The following is an 18,047-nucleotide window of genomic DNA, read 5'->3' as shown; positions in this document are numbered from 1 at the left end:
TTCATAGTGATTATAAAGAAAAATATGTCCTGATGGTCCTTGGGGTAATCTATTATAAAATACTCAGTCTGTCCCACTGTTCTAGTCATGCTAAACTTCTACTTGATCTGACCTTGAAGAAAGTCACATGTCTGAATGCAGGTGTCAAGATTACCTTGTCAAAGACTTGATTAAAGTCTGCATGCATTATCCTGTGTGTTTATGACAGTTCACAATCACTAATAGAAACTCCAAAGAGTGTTGCTAACTCTGTGCACTGTGACAGTCATATTGACAACAATTGACATTAGTTTCATGACTTGAATGTTTTTCACATTGTGTACATGTGTAACATGTGTACACACATATAAAAAAAATGCATGGCTTGCACACATGATAGTGTGGAATAATACTTGGAGCCCATAAGTGATTCTGTGTTTGGTGTGAAATAGTCTGAACAGGGTAAATAATTATATATAGCAGTGTACTTGCTTTGTTAATTATTTTGGAATTTGGAGTATAACTTACAAACTGTATTGTACTCACACTACAGAAGAGACTCCATTTACTGTCATACACTCACTAAAATTAAAGTTTTGCATTTGAGATACATGATAATTTTTTTGAAAATTACTCAAACTTTAACCCTTTCATCAAATTTTCATTTCTATGTATGCCTAACTAGGCTACAGACATACATTGGATTTGGATAAAATTCTGTGATGAATGTTTAAAGATATACTGGTACCAGCCTGAACAAGGCCTGACAGGACAACTATTCAACCTCTGTTTGAAACCACTTCACCCTCGATATATGTATATATGCCTACTTACACATTATTAATTCAATTATCTATGATATAATGTTTTGTCTCTGTTTCTCTAACTTTCAGGGACTGGGTCATTAGACATTGTGTAAAAATGATGGCAATGCTCTATGAATGCAAAAAAATAATGATAAATATGGCTGGTTATACACATGTACATGTATGATGATATTACATGCATGATTAGCGGGTACCTACTATATTCTTCACACATTTTTTTTCCAATGCCATATTGGTAAAGACAATAACAAAATTATGATAACACTGCACACAACCAAAAAATAGTTGAGATCTTTATCTTCTAGCATTCCATGAGCACATTTTTGAAGTAGTGAAGAAATTGTCATATCCAATGTATATGTATGTACACACACAAATATCGCACATGATTCCATGTTTGAGTACAAGTGTATGTAATTATTAATTGTATGTTTTAACCATAAATTCTTCAGCAAAGTTTCCTTGTTTTATGCTTTCTGTGTAATCATTCTATGAAATCCTACCACAAATGAGTCAAAGAACCACTACCAATATATGATAGTCTGAGAGTTCAATTAGAAATGACTTGTTTCTGAACAGCATATATTTCCTACATACATGTTGATTAGTCTGACTCGGTTGCCTTTGCATACACAGGACAAAAAATGCTTCCAGTCAACTGGGTCAATTTTTGAAAATTTTTTTTTCAAGGAAAGTCTACACTCAAGCAACAAAATATTACAATGATTAAAGAAACTGCATCATATCACACATGAATATGTTTTTTACCGAAGTTTTGGACCCTTATATTTCTGTTTCAGTACAATCTCAAATTCACTATCTTTAGAAACATCTTTGAAAAGGTAGTCTTACATAGTTACAACCTCGGCACTTACAATGTTACAGCAAATATTCAATAGCTTCAAAACATCAAATAAAAGCTTTATAGCATAGACCCATAGTTATCTCAGTGAAGTGAATAATATAATGAATGGAACTCCTAATTTTTATCTTAAGTGAGCCCCATATTATCAATAGGATGCAAGCAATATGTAAAGATATTAATGTATAAATAAACATATAAAATAATCAGCTTGAAACTGAATGATACTGCCAGTACAATGAACAATATTAAAACTATTACATACTGTGGAAGAGGAGTTAATTGTTTATCACTGATTACTTATTTGAATATGGTGTTTTCCATTGGTTTATGTATTTACACCCTGATTATAAAAGCTGTAAGATTTCAACACCATAATGGTGACAACTTACTAGTCTCATTGCCATGACAATACCTTAGAATTATACAAACGCTGAGCTGAAAAAAGGCTATGTATACACATATACAGGAAACTACACATTCAAAGTTGTTACATGTAAATACTATGGTATTTTTGAAAGGAAACTAATTGTGCTTCAATAATTTGAAACAAATAATTAAACGTACTCCCACAATTGTAGAATTTGACGTATCTTGCAATAAGATCCTATAAAAACAGAACCATTTACCATCTTTCTTTGATTAAATTAACACAATTCAAATATGGATTAAAAAGAATTGACAAGAATTCTCAGCAATTTTGCTATAAACTTAGGCTTTACATTAGAAACAGAATTGTCATAAAATATTATATTCCATATTTTGTGATGTTTCATCTGTACAAAGTATGAGAGAAACAGATCAGCCTGTTTGACAATGGGTTGTACTTGTACTGTGTATAAACAAAATAAGGTAATAACTTTTGATTGATCATTAATGAGCTTTTGTTCAGTTAAACGCTTCCATCATACCGGTAGTGCATGTTTTGAAATAAAAATTTTCTTTACCTTGCATATGCAGTACAATTTGAATAGTTTCATGAAGACTTATACTATATAAATACATGAAGCTTACCTAAAAGACCAATGTTGAAGATTGAGAGACCGTGGAGATGAAGAAGTTCACTTCAAAACAGAGTGTGAAATATAACAACAAACACATGTACCGGAACAGTAGTAGTACTCACACTATGAGTAATGTCACTGAACATGTCTGTCTATGAATCATCTGACATATTTTGCCAGGAATTATGTAAAAAAAATTCATAAACTGCTCATTGAAAGCACATGATGTACTTATCTAGAATGGACTTCAGCTAATCCAATCAAACACAATGATAGCAACTAAATGAGCGTAATATTGTTTGGTGAAAAGGTTTCCAAGCTGCCGAGTAGCGTACTTTGGAACACCACAGTAAAGCCCCCTTTTATGGCCTCAATGTGGTCTGATTCAAACTCATTGATGATTCAGTCATGTGTTTCCGTAAGCCAATACAAAGAATTCTACAAGGTCATCAAAAGGTATTCACCGTGTCCTTGATATTAATGTATTAATGATTTTCCAGGGGTGGCTGAGGAATGCTAGGTGATAATACGCTGCAGTTGGATCATATTCATATGATGGCATTTTAACATTATGGCAAATATTACAACAAAGACGAAATTATGTTCAGATGCATCAGTGTGTCATTTTCAGTGTGCAAACTCTGATTTTGCATCCACAGTAATTATAGAAAAATAAACCTAGAGAGCTTAAAATATTTTTCTTGAAGTATTATGCCACAAATATTATTTTTTAATAATATTAAAATTGCATCATAATTTCTGAAGATTTGCCTTCATCCTTTCTGCATCACATGTTTATGAAACATTATTGAGAAAATTAAATGGCATTTCATCAAGAACAAAAACATCTTCCTGACAGACAGTGTGAAGACAATTGAACTTGTCTAGCAGATTAAATGATAACCATACAGCACACATGTGTCATACATGTATACTTGATCATCAAGCTAATCTAATTTCTAGTACACATTTTCTGATGGCAGTCAAATAATTTTCTTAATTAACTCACTAGCACAAAATGTCATAAAATCTTTGATTGTACATAATTTTTACATACATTTATTTTTTCAAAATGGCTGATCAAGGCTTGCTGCAATGTTTACACTTTATTATGTTACAATTTTGACATGCTGCTGGAGTGTTTCTTTAATGGTATTGGCAACTGGCCAAATCACGTGCAAAGACTTGAATTATCCCAATGGAAGCATTATGTCTATCATGTTACATATAGTAAAGTATTACAATTACTGAGAATTTGTATCAAAAGCAAACACACTAAGTTGAATTGAAATTACACCTGCATTCAGTGCAACTAGTTATACCGTAAGTTTGTATACTGAAATGCCAGTCAAGTGGAATGGGTGTCCACAAGTAATAAATATTAAAAGCTATTATTTAGGTGTGTTCTCCGATCCAATTGTGCTACAAGTTTTATGGATTGTCTGTAGTCTGCACAAAATGCATAATTTTTCCATTCTGTGAAATCATACATTTTTGGTCAGAGTCCATCAATTAGATGTATACTAAAGATTAACATTTACTGAAAAAACAATAGACAATATACATATTTGTCAATTAATACTATAATGCTGGTGAAATCCTACAGCCATTTTACAAGTAGTGCTTCACAAATGACTTTCTGTGCTTTTTATAAATTATATGAAGCTTTGCAAAGGCACCCTGATTTACCAATCAATTATAACATTCAAAAAAATGGGCTTTTTTTAATGGATACTTTCAATGTCACTTGTTAGCAGTCTTTCATATACTTATTTTGTTGATTATTTCATGTTATTATATATTTGGTATTTTCCAATGTAATTGATCCTCTGCCAGGTCAACTTAATCAATAGCTAGATGAGAATGTTATTGTATGTGTTTGGCAAAGCTGTATCATCATTTGTTCTTAAGTTATGTTCCTGATTATGCTTTACCTGTGTTTAACTATAGAGCAATAAATTTGCTTGAAGAAATTTTTTTCAATGCAAGGAAGTGACAATATAATATGGCAGTTGTTTGAAATTTCAATCCCTTTGTTAAGTACACAGACAAAGGATCTGGTGATATACATTATAATGCATCATAACCAGTTTTAACAGTTTCTACTGGTTTAATTGTCTTCTATTACTCTACTGTCACGGTAACCATAGCAATCTAATTAATAATCCGCAGACTTTCAGATTTTCTAGCACAGAAAGAATACATTAGAATTGACAGTAGAAACTAACATAAAATGTCATTTAAATAACATGCAGCTAATGGTGATACTGTGATATTTTGTGAAAAACGAAACAAAAAAAAAGGACTTTCAAAACTACTATGTCTGTAAATGGTCCGTTTTATCATCATATCGGCAGATTTCAAGTAGTGATGATGTTCTCTGCAGCTGAGTTAATGATATAAATGATATGGCAAGCATGATGGATAGCAAACTCTGTAAAGTATCCTATTGTCCTATTTGGTGCATTGCTATCATCTCTGCTCTGACATGCGTTCATGTATTTTTATGACAGCGCGTTCAAGCTTCTGGACCGTGTGTACACGTGTCATTGACACTATAATTCATCATTGACAGTCAACCGTGTTACTGATTTCAATGCAACCGCAAGAGTACATACTTGTTTGCTCGAGGATGTCATCGTGTACGGTTTTGAACAATTTTATTTTACCGGCCGGTTTCATCATATCATTTAATATACAACACCAGCACACACACGCGCGCACGCCCACTCTCAACTGGCTGGCTTCCTGTAACTTGCATTGTGCATTGACCTTCACTCAGATAATACTGCCTAAAACCGTGGTGAAACTAAATAACTTATCAGATAACGGTAACTTCAATCGGCCCTCTTGATTTGATGGAATTTCTGTCGCCAAGAACACTCGTTTCTAATGCGTAAGATGGGGTCCCGGGCCCATGTCGTGTCGTCGAGGTTGTTGATCGCTCTTCGCGTCGTCAGACGTCGTCAGACATCATTGAGTTCGTTCCGTTTGCAAATTTGCACTCGAACTTGACAGTTTGGGACACTGTCGGAGATAAGTTGTGACACTATTTACTCACCCGGAACGCAGCAGAAACGTACGGATCACGCCGACTTACCTTTCAATTGATTTCGCGGGCTGGAGTTCTCTAGTATGAGTTTCTTTCAACGCTTGCTGTGTATGTAAACATTGTCTTACGTGCGGTACGTAAAAGCAAGTTTGATCACGTGACGAATGGGAAACCTGCCAAGTCATTCTCGCATAATCTCGCCCCGCTGAGCAATGCAGCCTGTAGCCTGCGGGCATAGCATCGTCACAGTCATCCTTTGAGCAAATAAAAAAACACAGTTTTTCTCCTGAGTTTTGTAATTTTTGAATCGACATCAACTTCACGTTCCATTTCCATAATTATCGCAAAAGTTGCTCTGCATACCACATGTGTACCATGATCAGTCTTCATCGCGTAACTTTGCTTCTGCCTCTATAGAGGGCGTAATAAAGAGCCGATCGCACTTTCTATCATTTTTGTCGTCTGCTTCAAATTTTTGTCTCCCCTTATACTTGAGATTAGTATATCTGACACTCATATTTTCGGATTTTCTGAAACATTTACTTCGGCTTTGGCAACTCCACATGTATTCTGGATCTGTAAAAAAAGCAGAAATTTGCCTTCATGGGTTGCCGAAATTGGCGACCAGTTATCACCGCCGCTCGAACACCACGATCATCGCGGTGAAGGTTCCTGCGAGATTCCTGCACTCATTCCACTCATAAATTTGAAGCGTGGTGAAAAAAGAAAGACCTCCGCAAACGGGTTCCACGTTCGAACATGATATATCTCTAAGTCATGACGCAAAACGCATGCAGTGGATTGTTTTCCAGACTTATTTTTACGCTGTGGTTACTCAAGTTCTGTTCAGGTAAGCGCGTCCAAGATCTAGTCTCGGTTCTGTCATGTTTTGGTCATGGTTCTGTTGTACTCGTAATGATTTTGTATGGTATAGGTTTGGTCAGAGTGGTTAGAAAGTGTTTATAATAAAGTAATATGAATTTCTCATTTCTTTATGCAACTGTTATATTCTATTTCGGGTTTTCTTGAAATTAATTCCACCTGAGTTTTCATTTCAATTGTGACAACAAATCTAACAGCAAACAAAATTGAAACATAAATGTTATTTTAATATTTCTCCACAGGAGTACCGCTCAATAAGTTCATTACAAACTTTGAACCTGTATACTACAACAAGGAGGATCTCACTGCCAAGCACTATGCTGTAAAGCGATCACCCAAAAAGATTCTCCAATTGCAGTTTTCAGCATTTGACAGGTAGGCTAAACAATCACTACAACGAAGTCTGTCCGAGTTCTCTGATCATCCATATATTTAAAAATATTTTCTCTGGCAGGGAAGTTCTAAGAATTGTATTTATATACGGGTGTTCTTGTCATTCAATGTGATAAACAGAATGGCAAATTATTCAGAAACTGAGTAGACACGGTGATATTCAGTGCAAGTCCATCAACAAAATTTAATTTTGTCACTGAAGTGTGGAGTCAAATTCCAGCAGCACAAATCTCTACTGAAGCCTCTCATTTTATTCTAAAATTTTAAGGGCTAATAGATTTGTAACTTTTTGATATCACATCTGTAAAACATGTTTCTCCACAGGTTGTTTGAATTACAGCTGCATCAAGACAAGGGTATATTTACACCTGATGCAATCATTGAATCAGGCACAGGAATTCCAATTGATTATGATAAGTCAAGAATTTATGTAGGCAGTTTGGAAGGTTAGTTTAATGGCAAAGTAATTGTTCTAGTTGGTTGACGTGTCTCTTCATTTAAAAAAATAGTTTTAATAGGTTTGCGATTAACCTTTAAATTTGAACTTATGTTTTTGTCTGAGCAAAAGATTTTATTTTTGTATGATGTTGTACTCTGAAGATAAGGAGGGAAAGTATTTATCCTGACACTATCCCAAGAAAAGTGCACAAACTGTATCAGAAAAAACTATTTTTTTACTATGAATGTTTTTCTCCTGTGCTCTTCGTGAAAATTGAATGATTTTCTGTGTAATTTGAGGATAAGGATATTGACAAATCAGAAAATATGATCCGATAAACAAATTTGATTTAATTTATTATCTCAGTAGTTGAGGTTGGGATCATGCTGATACACTGACAGAAATGTTCTCTTATAGGTCGATTCAACACAACAGTTCATGGTGTTATCACTGAAGAAGGAGTTTTTGACGGTAAAATTACAACACCACAAGATGAGTACATAGTTGAGCCAGCAGCAAGATACTTCCAAACTGAGGCCCTAAATGGTGACAAGAAAAATGTTGATTTTCAGTCAATAATTTACAGAATTTCAGATGTAGCATTTCCTGACAACTTGCCAATGCGTTGTGGATACAAATATGGACCGAAATTGTCAATGAACAAATATGTCAATATTCATCGTTCAAAGCGATACGACACCACAAAGACTTGCTGTGGTATGTTTCTGCAGGGTGATCATACTTTTTCTCAAAACCATGGGTCAGTTATCACGGCAATTGAGGATATCATTCTGCATGTTCAAAGCCTCAACATAATGTATCAGACTGTAGACTTCAATGACGACGGTGTAGCAGACAATATAACCTTTGCAGTACAGCGTTTGCGGATGCACACGGCAGAGTCTCTAGATGACCCAAACTACCCACTGGGTGATTTTGTTACTGACTCAGCAGAGTATTTGGATTCATTTTCTGCAATGGAGAAATATGATGATTACTGCGTCTCATTCATTTTCACTGATCGTGATTTTGAAAATGGTGTTCTTGGCCTTGCATGGATGGGAAGCCCTGGATCTGTTGTTGGTGGCATATGTCAAGATCAAGTGGTGAGTTTCAAAATTATCATTCTCATCTTACTTCATCATATTGTTAATATTTTCAAATCAGCAAAACAGCAATTTCTTTCATCTGGAATCAAATTTAACCTCATGACATCACCAATCTATGCCATACTACTTGTAATAGTTATAGTACTTTGATGGGGAAGACACATGAACATTTTTTCAGCAGCCTGTATTTTTTGTATTAGTCATTGCTCATCTTTGAAACTCAAAAATTCCAAGCATATTTCTTTTTTCAATCACTATATCATATGTATATGAGAATTCAGTTTTGTATAGATGGTTACTTGTCTTCTTTTCTTAGTTTTTTGGTGAAATGATGAGTTTGAACACAGGACTGGTTACCCTAAGAGATGGTGGGATTCCTCTTCCAACTGCGGTCACTTTCTTGGTTTTAGGACATGAAGTTGGCCATTCCTTTGGATCAGATGTAAGCTTCAAAAACTTGTTTGTCATTTTCAAACTTAACAACCCTTTAGATCAGTCATACCTTGTCAATACATATGTGACATATATACAGCCCTTTGATGACTTTTGCTCCTGTTCAGCCAATCTACAGCCATAATTTGGTGTGTAGTGAGCTAGTAACAATCAAAAATCATACTCTCATAAATACAGACATTGTATTTCTGGCATTTCAATGTATACCAGTATATTGTATTAAAGAAAATTTTAAGTTTTTGAGGATGTGCTAGTAAATGGCTATCTGATACCATATTTATTCTCTTATCATCACTTTGATCCAATAACTCTTTCAATTTTGTTGGAGTTAGAAAATGAAAGTTTCATTTTTGATTGTGTAAGATTTCAATGGTATTTACCTATAGCATGATCCTTTAAGTGAAACCTGCGCACCTGGTGAAGATGACGGAGGGTTTTACATTATGCACACATATGCAGTTGATGGAACACGACCAAACAATGGGAGATTTTCACCATGTTCAATAACATCCATGAATGATGTTATTAAAGCTGATGGCATCAGCAGTGATGGCTGTTTCATAGGTGAGACATTACCTTCTTTGAAATCAACAGAAAGATAACATTATTACTCTATTGATATACCTTCCAGAAATAGGTTACTGCATATGCATCTAATGAACTAATGTTCTTTGTTCGACCTTATAGCTTGGATCATGTATATAACAAAAACTGATCAAAGACCTTAAAGTGAAACAGTTGTCAGAACTGTGCCTCTGCGAGTTTCTTGTTTACAAACAATGCATTTTGTGCACGATATCGATCTAGATGCACCTCATCATCACTAAGCTGCAACATTATAAATTATACGATGTAGATTATGACAGACATGTTTTAACTTTCATCAATCACCACTGTACCTTGGATACAGTGTTGCCATTGGTCATATGGGTCCCATACGACCTTTGAGCACATTTCAGATGACTGTATCCCTTTGATTTGTAGCTTTGTGTAGAATACATCCTACTGAAACTGCATGCCTTACAGGACCATTAACTGTAACTTTTGATACATTTTCCACCATAGATGTTTGATCTATTTGTAAAAACTGTTTCTTGTGTTCCTTCTTAACTCATGTTGAAGCATTAATTGTGTTCAAATTTCCATACAATCTGCATATAATAGTATATGTGTATATTCATTTGTTATTGTTGACAAACTTATTTGGATCCAGACTAGAATTGTTAAAATATTATTCCAAAGGATACATCATGTTAGCAGCTTATTAGCTTATTATAGGTTTGGTCATGTCCGTGCGTGCATCCGTGCGTGCGTCCATCCGTCCGTCCGTCCGTCCATTCACGCAGATATCTCAGAGATGCCTGGAGCAATAGCATTCAAACTGGGTAAATAGATTACTTCATATGTCATACATATGCACATTGATTTGTTTTTTGATATGATCCAATATGTCCCCCAGGCGGCCATTTTATTACGATCTTTTCATGTACAGAGCTATAACTCAGGCATATCTCAACCGATTTATTCAAATTTGGTACAAGGACATTAACTTATGTCATACATATGCACATCGATTTGTTTTGTGATACCATCCAATATGGCCGCCAGGCGGCCATTTATCACATTTTTTCATGTACAGAGCCATAACTCAGGCATATCTCAACCAATTTTATTCAAATTTCGTACAAGGACATTGACATATGTCATACATATGCACGTCAATTTGTTTTGTGATATGATCCAATATGGCTGCCAGGCAGCCATTTTGTTATGTGTTTTTCATGTCCAGAACCATAACTCAGACATGTACCAAGCAAATTTATTCAAAGTTGGTACAAGGAGATTGACTTATGTCATACATATGCACGTCAATTTGTTTTGTGACATGATCCAATATGGTAACTCAGGCACATCTCAACCGATTTTATTCAAAGTTGGTACAAGGACATTAACCTATGTCATACATATGTACGTCAATTTGTTTCATGATGTGATCCAATATGGCTGCATGGCAGCCATTTTGTTACAATTTTTTCATGTCCTTAGCCAAAACTTGGGCACGTCTCAACTGATTTTATTCACCGATTTTATTCAAACTTAGTACAAGGACATCACAGACATAATTAATAAAGAGGACTCTATCCTCTCTGAGGACTTGTAATCAAAGTACCCACTAACAAGTGGGGACTGTGTCATCAACGATGACTTGTTATAAAAAAGCTTATACACTGTATTCCAGCATATAAAATTAGGTGAAGAAGAAGAAAGGCTTGTTTTCTAAAACATTAAAAATAAAATATGATCAAAGCTGTTATATTTGATTTCAGATCATCCCATAGCCATCTGCGGTAATGGCATCATTGAAGGACATGAAGAATGTGATTGTGGATTAAGTGAAGAGTGTAGGGATAACTGTTGCTATTCATTTGACAGGAATGGTCTATCAGATGGTACACCTTGTACTCTTAAACCAGGTGCTCTGTGTAGGTAAGTACACTGCTCATAATGTCAAATTACACATATTCTCATACCGTTAAGAATAAACTTACACTTTTGTTCTGGAGGGAAAATACAAGAGCAGTACCCCGGTAGTTAAGATCAGTCTCTGAATAACACATACCGGGTCATATTATTCCTTGCATTGTGTGCAGCTTCTGCATAATGTATGATTTAGATCTGTCTTGAGCTATTAATTCTTCTTGACTCAAACAATACCATTCAAAGTTTAGGCTCTTTATTCAAGGTCACAATGTTTACAAGCGCATAGCAAATGAGATTGAGCATAGTGTCACTGAATGGAAATAATGCCTGCCAGAGTTGAAAAACCAACTTTTCAAACACTGAACAACATAATTAGGATTTTAATACTGTTATTACTGTTGAGTTATCACCCAGGATATATATATATATATATATAATATATATATTATATATATATATATATATATATATATATAATATATATATATATATATATATATATATATATATATATATATATATAGGATACATTTGAATCATGCAAAGTTTCATTTCTCTTATCTGAACAGTCCACAGGTAAATTCTTGTTGTAATAAGCAATGTACCTTTTACACAAGAAGTGACAATATTCTGTGTATAGAAGACAGTGCATGTGTTGAAGCTGCCTATTGCCAATATCCTTTTTGTACTTACAATGCCATGGGTACATATAGTTACCATTTGTCAAAAATTTGATTTTGTTGTACTGGTATATTATACCTATAGTGATTACAAAAGGGATAGGGTATTAGTTAATTAGTAAATCTAAACTGATTCAGCCATAGACCCATGTTTTTCTGGAGGGTCTATGATTCAATTCAAATGTATTTAGAATGTAATGTACATGACGTTACAGCTGCAGAATCATTATGTAGAATGCTGTAGGGAATTATTTTTTCTTCTCACATACAATCATGTCAAAGTGACACTAGTTTGTGCTGCTCACACATGTGATGAATCGTATCTTTAACATCTTGTAAGAGGAACAAAGAAGCATATTATTATCAATAAACTATTCCTTAATTGATTTGTTCACGGATGATGGTACTTGTGCTAATGCTGTTTTCAAACCAGATGGAACAACATGCAGTGATAACATGATATGTTATGAAGGAGTAAGTCTATTTAGTTTATTGAAATAGAGTTGTCTCACCTGCATGAAGCATCCTGGTCTGCTTTCTGTTTATGGCAGATTCTCAAACATAGCCAAATCCTCTGTAAAGTGTAGTCTTTCGACAAAGCTGGTCATGGAAAAGGGAAAAATTACAATAATACCTGGTGTATGTACTCATATTTGGCAAGATAGCTAATTTATGTTAGTCTATGAAAATGTAAGTTAGTAAATATCTTCTTTGGTATTCAGACTTCAAAATAACCATGGTATTTTCTGACAATTACTGTTCCCTATGCATGATATTCACAACCATTTTATGACATTTCTTTATACCTTTATTCCTTTATTGCTGTCAAACCAATAGGAATGTTCCCACTCTATCTGTGAGTTTCATGGTTTTGAAAGATGTCAGTGCAGTTTTGAAACACAACTATGTCACTTGTGTTGCATGGTGGATGAAAATTGCATGTAAGGATTACATTTATTGAATTGTTTTGCCCTACATTCAATGTTCATGTCTTGTTGACAAATACTCGTCATGAATCATGCAGTGAATTAATCCATCGATTTTGGCTAAGAAATGTAGGAATCTTGTCGCAGTGTTCTAAACGGCTATTATGACAAAGTATTAAACTGTGTGTAATTCCATAAAGTCAAACTTGTCAAGAACAAAGAAAAGTAAATTTACCGTTTTCTATGTGTGTGTAGCTCAGATATTAAATATATCATTCTCAAAACAGTGACAAGTTGTCAACAATTGTCAATTTGTCAGTATAAAAGTATTCTCAGTCATAATCTTGCACATTTGGCAAATCTTTGCAAATTTTCAATACTATTTGTGCTCCTGTACATATATACAAACGCAAGTGGACTTCATTTATTACAGACTTGATACTTGCTAAAACAGTACTAAATTCATTTAATTACAGACTTGATACTTGTTAAAACAGTAGGAAAACCACATGTAGAGGATTAAAAGAAGTAAATTCAAGTCTGTTTTACTTTCTTGTTTTTCAGTTCCTCATATGATATTGATACTATGGTTGATACCAAAGTTCAACCAGGCAGCCCTTGTAATGATTTCAAAGGTTATTGTGACAACAGCATTCATTGTATTGAGGTAAGAAATTATTGAACATTTCAAGAATATTTTCTCTGTCTATTTTAAGTGCTATCTTAAATCCCTGAATAAGAATTTAGGTATATGATGGTCAATGAAATCAATAAGACATCCTTTCTGCATTTTGCAGTTCCTGTAAATGTCATCTGGTATCTCACTAATCACACATAATTGTTTGCACAGAAACACATTCTCTAGGAGGGACTGTATAGGGCTGTATTATTAACATGGCGCCTCAAATCTTTTATTGTAATAGGCAAATGATCTGCTGCAACAATTGCTTTCATATAGTGTCTCTTTGCTTCTTATATTTTTACATCAGGTTGAGCCACGGGCCCAGATGCCACCAGTTATTTTGAAAAAAGAATCATCTCTGTCTTCATGGCTGGGTATTCATTGGTGGGCTATTATGTTGATTGTCTTGGCAACTATGGCTGTCATTCTTGTAATTGGCTATAAAGTTAGTCCTCGACCAATGCAAGTTGAACCAGAAGATAATAACCAAAATTCTTCAACATATACCTGAAGCATAAGTCACCAAGTTCTACATTTCTTATTGCAATTTGTAGTTCATATTTTTGTTTGTAATCATTTGCAAATCCATACTAATGTTCTGTAGAGTGACTGTACCTGGTTGATTTTATGGCAAATTTATCTATTGATATTGCTGTATGCTCCAAGATTTTAACTTAAATTTTCATTTTTCACTTTAATTATTATGAAATCAGCTACCATAAAAACAGAGTTTGTTCCAGCAAAAATGTGAAAAGTGAGGTTTTTAGATTAAGGATTTTACATAAAGCTAAAAGTACTTGTTGTTTTAGATTGTTGATAAAGTATAATGGATAATATTTTATGATATTTATCAGGTGCAGTGTAATGTTGTGTGTTAAATAGTGCATGGTTGTATATACCTGTTGTAGACTGCTTGGAATTAATTAGACAATATTTTCCTCTTGTATCTGACTCCCAAATTTTCAAGGTTAAATTTATGACCTGCCCGATTATCCATCCATAATGTATTTAATCCTACCCATTATAATTTAGTCTCATTGCTACTTTCAGATGAGATTTTGTTGTTGATTTTCAAATGTATTATGATGTATAAAATATGAAAGCGATCTGAAAATAATACCCTATGAACTTTGTGATCAACTTGACATTCCATGTATGCTGGTTGTAATTCTACTCTGAATGTAAATTTGCAGATGAAACAAAACTTTTAGCATAGTTTATATTTTGAGTTATCACAAGGAAAATAACATATGGTTGGTCAATTTTTATGCGTGCCAGTACATTATTAAGTTGCAGTAGGTGAAAGATCACTTGAACATGTAAAATATATCACAAGTGGAATTCAAAAAGTTATTTGAATGTTGTACTACAATCAAAATATGTTGAAAATAAAGTTTCCATACAACAAATGTATCTGATGTTTTGGTTTTCTCTCCTGTATTCAGATATCAAATAGCTGATAGAGCAAGCTTTTTACAGCAAAAAATATTGTTCAATATATGTAGTCCAACCCCATGTTCAGTGTTGCAGCCAGGAATGTTAAACCAGGGAACTGCGTCCCTCTACCATTTATTTTTGGGGACATTTTGCACATTCTGGGGACAACATGCATCAGCTGTCAATCAAATTTTGTATTAATTTATCATAAATTAGTAATAATATTCAAGGGACTGCGTCGCGATTGTAATATCTGCCTCCAATCGGAGCTCATTCAAACTGCAACCAAGTGCAGCATTTTAGTTACTAAACACAGCTTTGAAAGTACATAAATAAAATAATGGAAAAAAGGCCATCGTCAATAACAGATACTGCTTTCAAACTACACCCATTGTACACATAGTCGACTCATTAGTGTGCCCGAGGTGATCCGCTGTGCACGAGCATGTAGGACAATGGGTTCCGTTTTGGGGACAGGCTACAGTACAAAATATCACTTCTCGAATACAAATCGCTCCATGGACTTGCCCCCCAATATCTTGCTGAACTCATCAATATTAACTGTCCTCCCAGATCACTGCGCTCAAGTCACGGCCTCACACTTAAAGTACCAAGAACTAGACTCAAATCCTATGGAGATCGCTCCTTCAGTTACGCCGCTGCAATCCTATGGAACCAGCTACCAATCACTATCCGTACTGCTCCCAGTATCACCTTTTTCAAATCCAGACTCAAAACACTACTTTTCCAGAAAGCGTATATGTGATTTCCACTCATTGTTCAGCGCCAATGAGCACTTTATTATAGTGGATACCAGGCGCTATACAAATCATACTTATTACCATCAAGGGAGTTGTAGGGCTTCTGACAACAAAAATCTCCCCTAGTCATTTTACCCAGTCATTTTATTGTTCTAGACTTACACAAAAATATCCCGTAAAAGTGCAAAGAAAGTCTCATTATATGCAATGTATCAGAACGAAGTTGTCAAAAACAAAAGACGCAGAGCTTCAGAGTTTAAAGAGGGCGGTAGTGAATTATTACTGGAGGAAAGCCAGGACAAACAAACAAAACTTACCCCACGCTTGCTGCAGACAGGTTGTGAACAAAACGAGACCGGCCTTCAAAAATCTACGGCAAAATGAGGTAAGATGACGACTGTTTTAGACCCTTGCGATCTTCCAGGATTTTTATCACCACTCTGCATTTGACTTACACACTTCTATGTTATAGTATCTCTTGTCACCGTGTCTAAAACTAAATTTTCCACCATAGTATCAATACTGAAAGTAAAGTGCTCAGTCAGTCTGACAACATTGTCAACAGTCCACGTAAAAAGATTGTTTGTATGGTCCCCGGACTGACTGACGATTTGTTTTGCAATAGAATTTCGATTTCGTGTTTGTATGTTTGTAAAATTTGTAATACATTAGAAACTGCATGCTCTGTTTATTCGATATTTGAACTATTCTTCGCCAATATTGTACTACTGCTGATACCAAATTCGTTTGACTCGGCTGAAGCTAGCAGCCAAAACCTAGCAGCCAAAACTATGGTGTGGAAGCTAGCAGCCAAAACTTGCAAGCCACTTTCCTCCTATATTTTGAAGTCAAGTGGACATCATTCTAACATACAAGGTTCTTTATACATGTATCAACACAAACACATCATTTGCTAATTAATTTCTTTGCATAAATTATCTCAATTCTAATTAGCACCTGGTATCCAAGCTAGCCTATGGCTATAAAGCACAATGCATTGTCTGCTGGAATGAAAGAAAGAGTGTGCACCCATTACACCTAGCATGTCTTACACATATACATCCATACTAACAAACTACACTTGTCTCATTTCTTAATTAATTTCTTTGCATAAATTATCTCCATTCTAATTAGCATCTATATGCTAGCCTATGGCTATAAAGCACAATGCATTGTCTGCTTGAATAAAAGAAAGAGTGTGCATCCATTTCATCTAGCATGTCTTACACATATACACCCATTCTAACAAACTACACTTGTCTCATTTCTTAATTAATTTCTTTGCATAAATTGTCTCTGTTTTAATTATCACCTATAGCCAATGGCCACAAGAATATATAATAAGTGTCTGTGTCAATGAAAGAAAGAGTGTGCACCCATTACACCTAGCATGTCTTACACATATACATCCAAATTAACAAACCACACTTGTCTTATTTCTTAATTAATTTCTTTGCATAAATTATCTCTCCTTTAATTATTACCTATATAAGCTAGCCTATGGCCATACAGCAGAATATAGTGTCTGCATGGTCTGCTTGAATTAAAGAAAGAGTGTGCATCCATTTCATCTAGCATGTCTTACACAAATACACCCATTCTAACAAATTACACTTGTCTCATTTCTTAATTTATTTCTTTGCATAAATTATCTCAGCTTTAATTATCACCTATATGCTAACCTATGGCCATAGAGCAGAATATAGTGTCTGCCTGAATAAAAGAAAGAGTGTGCATCCATTTCACCTAGCATGTCTTACTCATATACATCCATACTAACAAACTTCACTGCTCTCATTTCTTAATTAATTTCTTTGCATAAATTATCTCCAATTAATTAACATATATATGCCAACCTATGGCCATAGAGCAGAATATAGTGTCTGCCTGAATGAAAGAAAGAGTGTGCATCCATTTCACCTAGCATGTCTTACACATATACATCCATACTAACAAACTTCACTGCTCTCATTTCTTAATTAATTTCTTTGCATAAATTATCTCAGCTTTAATTATCACCTATATGCTAGCCTATGGCCATAGAGCAGAATATAGTGTCTGCCTGAATAAAAGAAAGAGT

General features: G+C 34.6%; 3 protein-coding genes across 6 annotated transcripts in view; 2 read left to right on the top strand and 1 right to left on the bottom strand.

Moving 5' to 3' along the window:
* The window catches only part of LOC139117507 (multiple epidermal growth factor-like domains protein 11), a 58,741-nt gene extending 52,839 nt beyond the window's left edge, over positions 1 to 5,902 (bottom strand). For 2 of the 4 annotated variants that reach the window (XM_070680679.1, XM_070680683.1), the window contains exon 1: positions 5,773 to 5,902. The gene's annotated coding sequence lies outside the window, so the exon portion shown is untranslated. Of the gene's footprint in view, positions 1 to 2,682; positions 3,069 to 5,772 lie in introns of those variants that run through there. The other 2 variants (XM_070680686.1, XM_070680681.1) reach the window with 2 other exon arrangements.
* On the top strand, positions 5,401 to 15,170 carry LOC139117509 (disintegrin and metalloproteinase domain-containing protein 10-like). Its single transcript, XM_070680687.1, has 12 exons — positions 5,401 to 6,574; positions 6,849 to 6,981; positions 7,324 to 7,445; positions 7,856 to 8,544; positions 8,864 to 8,989; positions 9,387 to 9,564; positions 11,328 to 11,487; positions 12,051 to 12,155; positions 12,557 to 12,635; positions 12,999 to 13,102; positions 13,652 to 13,754; positions 14,077 to 15,170. Exons 1-12 carry the CDS (start codon positions 6,502 to 6,504, stop codon positions 14,278 to 14,280), a joined length of 2,076 nt encoding a protein of 691 aa, XP_070536788.1. The 5' UTR covers positions 5,401 to 6,501; the 3' UTR covers positions 14,281 to 15,170.
* A 1,057-nt stretch (positions 15,171 to 16,227) lies between these two features.
* Positions 16,228 to 18,047, top strand: part of LOC139117505 (interleukin enhancer-binding factor 2 homolog) — a 52,369-nt gene continuing 50,549 nt past the window's right edge. The window contains exon 1 of the mRNA XM_070680676.1: positions 16,228 to 16,352. Within this exon, the coding sequence (XP_070536777.1) occupies positions 16,348 to 16,352 (5 nt within the window). The 5' untranslated portion in view covers positions 16,228 to 16,347. The remainder of the gene's footprint in view (positions 16,353 to 18,047) is intronic.

This window comes from Ptychodera flava, chromosome 18 (genome assembly GCF_041260155.1).
Source record: "Ptychodera flava strain L36383 chromosome 18, AS_Pfla_20210202, whole genome shotgun sequence".
Classification (NCBI taxonomy): domain Eukaryota; kingdom Metazoa; phylum Hemichordata; class Enteropneusta; family Ptychoderidae; genus Ptychodera; species Ptychodera flava.
The sequence above is the reverse complement of the archived record's forward strand: the minus strand, read 5'-3'. Positions and strand labels throughout refer to the sequence as shown.

Coding starts and splice junctions, on each gene's coding strand:
- LOC139117509 (XM_070680687.1), top strand. CDS start 6,502: ATGACGCAAAACGCATGCAGTGGATTGTTTTCCAGACTTATTTTTACG. Junction 7,446..7,855: donor TTATGTAGGCAGTTTGGAAG/GTTAGTTTAATG, acceptor GTTCTCTTATAG/GTCGATTCAACACAACAGTT. Junction 13,103..13,651: donor ATGGTGGATGAAAATTGCAT/GTAAGGATTACA, acceptor CTTGTTTTTCAG/TTCCTCATATGATATTGATA.